Source organism: Dreissena polymorpha, chromosome 5 (genome assembly GCF_020536995.1).
Source record: "Dreissena polymorpha isolate Duluth1 chromosome 5, UMN_Dpol_1.0, whole genome shotgun sequence".
NCBI classification, from domain to species: domain Eukaryota; kingdom Metazoa; phylum Mollusca; class Bivalvia; order Myida; family Dreissenidae; genus Dreissena; species Dreissena polymorpha.
The window spans coordinates 116,464,894-116,474,659 of NC_068359.1; the positions used below are offsets into that span (position 1 = coordinate 116,464,894).

The 9,766-nt window shown below is 36.3% G+C and overlaps 1 protein-coding gene across 3 annotated transcripts in view; it reads left to right on the forward strand.

Moving 5' to 3' along the window:
- Positions 1 to 8,095, forward strand: part of LOC127832548 (serine/threonine-protein kinase ATR-like) — a 272,751-nt gene extending 264,656 nt beyond the window's left edge. For all 3 annotated transcript variants that reach the window (XM_052358060.1, XM_052358059.1, XM_052358062.1), the window contains exons 62-66: positions 4,341 to 4,494; positions 4,663 to 4,728; positions 4,854 to 4,939; positions 5,092 to 5,197; positions 6,700 to 8,095. In XM_052358060.1, the coding sequence (XP_052214020.1) occupies positions 4,341 to 4,494; positions 4,663 to 4,728; positions 4,854 to 4,939; positions 5,092 to 5,197; positions 6,700 to 6,873 (586 nt within the window). In that variant the 3' untranslated portion in view covers positions 6,874 to 8,095. The remainder of the gene's footprint in view (positions 1 to 4,340; positions 4,495 to 4,662; positions 4,729 to 4,853; positions 4,940 to 5,091; positions 5,198 to 6,699) is intronic.
- The last annotated feature ends 1,671 nt before the right edge of the window (positions 8,096 to 9,766 follow it).

Below are 9,766 nucleotides of genomic sequence, written 5' to 3' on the forward strand. Positions count from 1 at the left end.
CTAAATATACAACAAAACAAATTCTGCTTAATAACTTGAGTTTGAATGAATGTGTTGTTCTTTGATGCTGTTGTATTGTGTGTATATAGCTTATATCCTTCATCAAGATGACCCTATGCATATGCAGTAAAGCTGACAGAATCGATTTCGTATTTGACACATACAAGGAAATGTCAATTAAAGATTCAGAGAGAACCAGACGAGGTAATACAAAACCGATTGAAATAAGTACAGTTATGAAGGACACCCCATTACCAGTACGCATGGAAACATTTTGGCCATCAGGAAAGAACAAGACAAGGCTTACATACCTATTAAGAACTGCGATTCTTGGATATCAGTGGAAACACAATATACACATTGTTGTTAGCAGAATAGATCAACCAGAACATGAAACACCATGTGTATCTGTTGTAAATAAAACATTGAACCCCCTGCCTGAGCTGGATCTTTCAATGGAAGAAGCCGATGTGCGAATGATTCCCCATGCCGTCAATGCAACTGCCGAAGGATCAAGACGATGTGTTATCATTTCTGGTGATACAGATGTCGTAGTGTTAGCACTTCACTTCTTCAGCATCCTTCAATTACGTGGACTGCAGGAACTTTGGATCCGTGCAGGAATAGGAAACTCCACTCGATATATCCCATTGCACAAGATTGCACAAAAGAAGCCTGCTTTGTGTAAAGTTTTAATAGCTGGTCATATTTTAACTGGGTGTGATATGACGAGCAAGGTGGGAACAAAATTGTCAGCGTTGAAAGTATGCCCGGAACAGTATTTAGAGGACTTTGGGAAAAGCCTTGACAAACATGAGCAAGACCTAGCGATTTCAAAAGCAGAAAACTACCTGGTTAAAGTGACAAAGCCCGGTACACCTTGTACAACAATGGACGAGTTAAGATATACGTTGTATCACCAGCGTAAAGCAATGGACTTGTCTGAACTTCCGCCGACAAGTGCAGCCATACGTTTGCACATACTTAGATGTATATATGTTTGCTATATGCAAATGCATTTTCTTATTGCAGTCACAGCAAATCCCACAGACAATCCCACAGACTTTGGGTTTGAAGAGAAAGATGGACTTTTACTACAGTCAAACCCAAAAGTGTTTGTTCCAAAGAACCTTGTGTTGGTTTGTTCCTGCACAAAGTGTTCTACAAAGCGTTGTGTATGCATGAAAGCTGGTGTACCTTGTTGTATTTACTGCAAGTGTAAAAGTGGGAAATCAGATGGCTGCTGCAAGAACCCACATGTACCTTTTTCAGTACCAATGGTATTGTAAACTCAACAGCATCCAACAATAGTGATTATTCGGGGTTGCACTCTATAAATTGAATGTATCGCAAATGATCTTTTGACAGAACTCGTTGTCAAAATTAAGATTCATGTACTACACTTCATAGTGCATATTTGACATATAGTTCATTAATTTATGACGTTAAAGTATTTGAAATGAACATAATGTCAAACATATCAAACGTCATGGTTTTGTTCATGTATAGTTTAGTTTGTTTAAACATGCAATCTTTACAAGAATTATCACGGTAACTGACTCCTTTTTTGCGTAAGTTATACATTACGATGATGAATGAAATGTTTTTTTCTTTTTGTTTATTGTGATTATACAATCAAATACTTGTTACAAATTTTGCAAAATTATCACCTGTTGCAATGTGGGAAAAATATTTAAATGCATATTAATATTGCATTAGTTATAATGATAAAGGTATAGTCCTTACAAGAAAGGTGTGTTTCGCTAGATATACAAAACCTGATAAATTTATGTCTTATTACTTATAGTGATTGATATTTTTGTCTTATTACTTAATGTGATTACATTGTGATAATTATACAGTCATATACATATATCTGTCCTCTGTTGCAATCTTAATATACATAGTTAATTATGTAAACATTACATTATTAATAAAGATTATGGTATAGTCTAAAATAATGACGACCGACTGTTGGTGACTCAAGTTATATTTCTTCTTTGTATTGTGATTATTTAGAATGTAAAAAATATAATGCTATATATTATATATTTGACTGACTCTGTTACAGATTTCCTCATGTTCTTCACATATTCAATGCAAATTTGTAGTACATGCACATTTGTTGATATGTAAATTTTACATTGATTATAGCTTGAAAGCAAGATATTTGTATTGTATCTAGCTTGTGGTGTAAAGTGTTATGCGTGTACATGGCTCTTCGTCGAATTCGATAACAGCACAGTTATGTACACAAGCTATGGTTTGCGTTAATCGAACCGTTGGTAAATGAAGTATTTCATTTTTCCATTGTTTGTATATTGTAATTATAAGGTGATCGTTATACAATCTTTATACAGATTTACTTTTTATCTGTTACAGATTTACACACGCTTGTTATAAATTATGCAATTACTCAATGTGATATCCATTAATAAACTCCATTGATTCTATGTCAATCGTATATTTGAAACCTTATTTAGGATAAAAGTGTGTCTCCTATATCGAAAACCAATGGAATAGTCAACAGTAATTTGAATGCTATCCCAATTTCAATATATCCGAATACTAGTACAGTTTACTAAACATCGTAAATCGTGTGTGTGTGATATCATTTGAAATATTGTTTGCGATAAAGTAATTTAATAGCATAACACTATAAAAAAAGCGATTATTGGAATTTTTTAGCACTTAAACTGGAAATAGAAGTATTTCGAAACTGTTACCATGGCAACCAAACACAAGAAATTACATAATTAGAAAAAGAAGAACTCATATCATCTAAAAATGTTTTAAGAAAAAAACATAAAATCATGCGTTATGTTCTGAATTAAAGTTGTTGTAACAAAGGTAAAAAATTGTAGTTTTTGCAAACATAATTGACTAAACCTTATAATTACCCCACCCACCTTTAAATTGGAATAAGTCAACAATGCCGTGTCCGTTTTAGATGAAAACAGCATCTATGTAAAGAGTATTGATGCCCGTACACTAAACAGGTATTAAATTGAAATAATTTATAAAATTACAAGCAACAGAATTGAAAGTTTGCACTCTCTTTCAATGTTTATGTCTTTTTTCACATTTTTTTGATACTTTTTTCGCATTTTTTTAAATATTTGTCAAAATATATGGCGGAAAGTGACATATTTTGCGACAAAAACATGTTTTTCATTGTTTATTCAAGAAAAAATAATAATCTTATTCAAATTCAGAAAATTCAGAGTGAAAAACAGATAACTGGATTTTTTATCATTTTTGGCCGCCATCTTGGACGCCATCTTGGATTACAAAAAACCTACCATCACGCGGCATGTCCACCCAAAATTTTCTGACACTTCAGACATTTACCTAAAAAATGATATATAAATCAGCTTTCACTCTTTTTTGCACACTGGAGGTGCCCAGGGACTGTACTATTACATGATCTTTATTCTTGGGATTCCATTTTGGACCAGTTGGATCAAGATCAAGGTCACTATTTCTAAATATAGAAAAACTGTTGCCTAACAAAGGCTTGAATTTTTATGTGGGTACTATTATGCAATTTTTAGCGAGGCTGTTTTCGGAGAAAACCCGAGCTATTGTCATAGCCAGCTCGTCCGACGTCCGCCGTAGGCGTAGTGCTAAAACCTTAACATTGGCTCTTAAATCAAAGTGCTTCCACCTACAACTTTGAAACTTCATATGTAGATGCACCTTGATGAGTTCTACACGCCACACCCATTTTTGGGTCACAAGGTCAAAGGTTACGGTCACTAAGACCTCTTATATCAAACTTTAACACAGGCTCTAAAATCAAAGTGCTTCCACCTACAACTTTGAAACTTCATATGTAGTTGCACCTTGATGAGTTCATCCATTTTTGGATCACTAGGTCAAAGGTCAAGGTCACTGTGACCTCTAATATAAAACTAAAAAAAAAAATCTGACAAGCTTTCGCAGCCGAGCGTGGCACCCGTTATGCGGTGCTCTTGTTTATATTGGGAGCAGCTAACATGCAGAGCATTTGGTGCCAATAAGATCAATGTCTGGGCAAAAACAATTGTGTTTTTGTATCTTAACATGCTGAAGAAGCACAAGATTGCATATTATTTGAAGTATCTCAAATGTTGAAAATCTGGTTTCGTGGCATTGACATGTTTCTGGTTTCTTTCTTTAACAGTGACAGAGAAGCTGAACACTCAGTTAATACACTTAAAATTATATCATGGCGTGTAAATATCTTATAATTGACACTATACTGATAGGTAGGTAGACATTCAAAGCGCAGCTGGTTTTCTGAAATAGCATTTGCAAGTCATGTGATCCTCTCTCCATTGATACTATACTGTCCCCAGGTACAATGCAAGGCTGGCATACTGTAAGACAGTGGCAGTAATGTCCATGGTGGGCTACATACTGGGCCTGGGAGACCGACACGGAGAGAACATCCTCTTTGACTCGACCTCGGGAGACTGTGTGCACGTAGACTTCAACTGTCTTTTCAACAGGGTAAGACTCCATATAGTGATAGTTCCTTCTAATTAGTTAAATGTGTACAAAACATACTGTGTGTATTTTGAAACTATCTAACATTTATTGATATCATGTATTAATCTGATATTCTTTAGTTTTTAATGGCACCATTTAATTTGTGTTTATAAAGAGTTCTCATTGTAGGGTGAGACATTTGAGTGGCCAGAGAAAGTTCCATTCCGACTAACCCATAACCTCATCCATGCCATGGTATGATTTATTGTACATATCAAACCATATTTTTATTTTATATAGTAATGGATTTTATTGTAATTTTATACAAAGTGTATTGAATTTTATTTATTGAATCTGGTATGGAATTTATTGTGTTAAAGGGACCACTGCGCTTGGAAGGCATCTACAGGCGAACATGTGAGGTTACACTGCGAGTCATGAGGAAGGAATCAGAACCACTCATGAGGTGAGATTACTTTTGGAAGTATGCAACACATGAGTGACCCTTGTAAATGACTCGGGGTTATAATTTTATATACAGTTAAGCAAGATTTGTGCAAGAAATGTTTTATATGTTTAATAAGCAGTAGCATATAAAAAGCCTGTATTCTTCTTTAGCGTTTTGAAGCCGTTTATCTATGACCCCCTTGTGGAGTGGAGCAAGCCAGTGCGGGGCCAGAGACAGGCACCCATACAGAGCACAGGGGAAATCACCAATGAACAGGTAGCAGAATGGACCCTTCCATACACAACTTTACAAATGAAACGTATTTCCTTATTTTATCTGATCCTATTCCTAGATTGAATAGTCATAATCCAGTTGGAAAAATAAACAAGAGCACCGCATAACGGGTGCCAACGCTCGGCTGCGGGTGCAGTTTTAAATAAATGAAAGCTTGTCAGAATTTATTTTTTTAGAGGTCACAGTGACCTTGACCTTTGACCTAGTGACCCAAAAATGGGTGTTGGGTGTAGAACTCATCAAGGTGCATCTACATATGAAGTTTCAAAGTTGTATGTGGAAGAACTTTGATTTTAGAGACATATGTCAAGGTTTTAGCAGGACGCGGACGGCGGACGACGAGCTGGCTATGACAATACTTCGGGTTTTCTTCGAAAACAGCCGAGCTAAAAATTGTTAATTATGCCCCCGGTAGGGTGGCATATAGCATTTGAACTGCCTGGCAGTCCGTCCGAAAACTTTAACATTGGCCATACATTTTGCAATTTTGAAGATAGCAACTTGATATTTGGCATGCATGTGTATCTCATGAGTCTGCACATTTTGAGTGGTGAAAGGTCAAGGTCATCCTTCAAGGTCAAAGGTCAAGAAAACAAATCCAAGGGAAGTAACAAGCTTTAAAGGGAGATAATTTCTATTTATCATTTGGCAGGTACAGATCATTTTTACAAGGGATATAAAAAAATAACTAAATCACAGCAGCACAGTAGGGGGCATTGTGTTTCTGACAAACACATCTCTTGTTTCTTAATTGTTATAGAAATAGGAAATTCAACCATCATCAAAAATGAAATTTCTTTCTGAATAGTTTCTTTATTGCAAGATTGGTTCACACACAAGTACCAATTTAATGTGAACAGGAGCCGTTTCCAATGTGTACAAAATACGCAGCCTTTCTGTCAGTTATTTGAAAGAATGCCAGTGCTTATCTGTGTAGTGATTGAATCATTGAATTTGATTCTTGATTTTTATGCTCCCCCAAAATTTATTTTGGTGGGAGCATATAGTCGCCGCTTTGTCTGTCCGTGTGTGCGTCTGTCTGTCCGTGCACAATTTTTGTCCGGGCTATTTCTCAGCAACTAATGACCGGAATTCAATGAAACTTTATGGGAAGCTTCACTACCAAGAGGAGATGTGCATATTATCAGCGGGTTCTGGTCGGATGATTTTTCACAGAGTTATGGCCCTTTTAAATTTTCTATAAAAAAATTATCGTCCCCCCAACTACTGTGTCCTCAAGATGTTTCCTTTTATCTGAATATATAGTGCAATATTGTGACCAAAAAAAACTTTGGGGAGCATCACCCGTCTCCGACGGTTTCTTGTTGATTATAGAAACCAAGCCTTGAAACCTTTGCTGCAAAAGTCAAATGATTATTGCTCTTTAATGCCAAGTAGCCTATGAGAATATAACAATACGTTTGTGGCTTTCAGTGGAGTTATTGTACATTTGCCAGTTCATGGCAGGTCCCATGTGTTTGCAGGCAAGGACCCATGTGCACTCCATTGAGGAGCGTCTTCAGGGCATCATGAGCAAGGGAACCAAGCGCAGTGGTCTGGCTCTGTCTGTGGAGGGGCAGGTGAACCACCTCATCCAGGAGGCCACTGACGAGAATAACCTCGCTCAGATGTTCATAGGCTGGGCTGCCTACATGTGAATTCTCCTCTCCCATATATTCTTGAAAAGTTATGTTGCACCCTGCAACTTTTTCTTGATTATATCATGGCTTTGCAGGTTTTTGCCAAACTGTTAGTGTATAAGCTATACTAGATTTAACAGGTATGTTTGAATGTTGCCAGTTTTCTCTTTAAAGACATGTGTTCGAACGCATATGTGTTGTCTGTTGTTTATACTGTTGGCTGTGTGCTTAATGGGGAATGTATTCACCTACGGACTCTTAGTCTTAAGTAAAGAATATTAATTAAACGGGAATGTTCTAAAGCTGCTTTAAAGTTATATTAAGCATTTCTGTGAACACAATAAATAAGATTATTCATTTTAGCCTGTAAATATTCAAACTCTGAATCGTGTTTTCTCAGTTCTAAGTCTGTTCTGTATTCTTAAGTGTTAGAATGTGTTGATGAATACAGGCCCAGGACCCATACCTGGTGATTGTCTGTTTTGCTCATTTGAGCACATCATGCTCATGTTGAGCTTTTGTCCGTCGAGGGTCGCTAACATTTTTTTGATAACGCTTATTTTCCAATCTTTATCAAATTTGGTCACAATATTGTCCCAATTAGGTAATAAAAACACTAGGTGAAATTTAAAAAATTATATTGTTAGGTTTTGGAGTGAGTCACATTTATAGTCGATTCTTCATGAAGCTTGGTCAAATCATTTGTTCTAATGTCATGATGTATCAGCTGAGTTCAAAAATGGGTCCAGTTCGACGAAAATCATGGCTGCCAGAAGACGGGGCAGTTTACCTTAGATGGCTATAATGAAACATTGTTAACACTCGAGAAGTCACATTTTTGTCCAATGTTCATGAAATTTTGTCAGAAGAATTGATCCTATGATAGCTCGGCCGAATTAGAAAATGATTTTTTTTAAACATTTCAGAAAGGGGGCGGGTCAGTTTTCCGTTTATGGTTTTAGTGAAATCTTGTTAACACTAGAAGTCACATTTTAGTCCAATCTTCATGAAACTTAGTCGCGGTCAATTATATGGCCATTGTGAAATCTTATTAAGGCTCTTTTTGGCCACATGTATGGTGAAATGTTCTTGAAACTTGGTCAGAATATGTGTCCCAAACACATCTCAGCTGAGTTTGAAACTGTGTCAAAAATCAGTTACGAAGTAAAATTAACAAGAATTATGTTTAAAAAATGTATTCGGCGTATATAATGACTTAGAAATAAAGAAAGAAAATTTACGTTTTTATGTTATTAAATTAAAAACAAAGGTTTAAGTACTGTTTTGTTCTTTTTTCACTTAAAAATCGTATATCCACCGCATGAAATGCACGTATATTAAACCACATAGTAGTTTTCGTAGATACAAATGTTACTACGTGTGATCACATTGTATGTTCCTCACGAGGTTAATTATGATTTTTTTTCTTCGTCATCAAAATATTTGATCAACACAGTTTTCTTTTCACACATTCAAATGACACAACCGCGTCATGCGCAAATTGGTCTTAGGGCATATGCTGCCAGCGTAGCTCAAAGCCCAGCCTTTGCACTTGTCAGGGGCTACGTTATCCACGATAAAAAAAGCATGCACGGTTTAGTGGTATCTCATGAGTATCCTATATCCTGACAAGACTGCATGGATGCGCAGGCTGGACAGGAGCTACATTGGCAGCATAGTGCCTTAGTCCCATGTTCGCATGATGTTGGTATTAAAAAATCCTATTGCGTCATGTAAATTGAACATCAAACCACGATACTTTCCGATAGAAAATTGAAGTCATAATGTGTGTTAAGTGCAGTAGCCTATTCTGGCTTGATGGAAATATTTTCAGACAGACTGACATTTGTGGCTAGATATGTACACGATGTCCATTCTATCATAGACGCTATACTGTTTCGGTATTTCAAAACAAATACACAATCAAAGCGCCGTAGGCGCTGAAGGCCTGGGGCTAGATTTAGGGTGCTTGGAAAGAAGTGTAGTGACTAAACTGAAGTAAATGTAAATGGATCCACGCTATTTTGCTGCCAGATACAGTGTACATGTATGCTAATGTTATGAAGTTGAAGGTTTAATATGTTACTCGTGCTTAATATGTCTATCTAGTTTTAAACACTTCGACCTTTAAGCTAAGGTCATTCAATGGTCAAGGTCATCATAAAATAGGTCAGTGGGAAGGTCTTGTCCAAAGGGGAGTTATGGACAAAAATAAAGTAAATCCAATCATGAACCACAAAGTTATGGTGAATGTTAAGTTATTGGGTGCTTTGACTTTTGAGTTCAAGGGCCAAGGTCATCAAGAAATATGTCCGTGGGAAGGTGTTGATCAAAGAAGAGTTGTGTACAAATATCAAGTGAAAAAATGATTCTGTAGTATGGAAGTTATGGCAAAAGTATAATTTTTCGGACAGACAGTTCAGAAACCATATGCCTGCCTTTGGGGCATAAAAACAATGTATGTATGAACAAGTTTAAATTAAATATAAGATTTATGGTTGTATTTAACAGACAAACATTTTCAAGAGCTGAAGAGGAAGATTCATAAGTAAGGCTAGGTTTCTTTAACTGAAGTGTTAATCGGATGTCAAGCTTCTCATTTATACTCTGGACAAGCAGTATCAAGTGTTGACAAGAGCACTGCCAACGGGTGCAGGACGCTGGAATACAAGTGCTTGACACAGACTAAGTTTCAAATCCAAAAATGTCAATAGAAGAAGGTCATCACATAATCATTCTACAAGAGTGTTGAATTTCAAGTTGAAAGCTTTTAATGATTGAGAAATTGAAGTCGGAAAAGGGGAATAACTCTTACAAAATGGTGAATAGTTGTCTTCTGTTGTCAGTAGATGAAGGTGTTGATATTCTACAAGTGCATAGACTTCGAAGTTGAAAGCTTCGATAGTGTTTG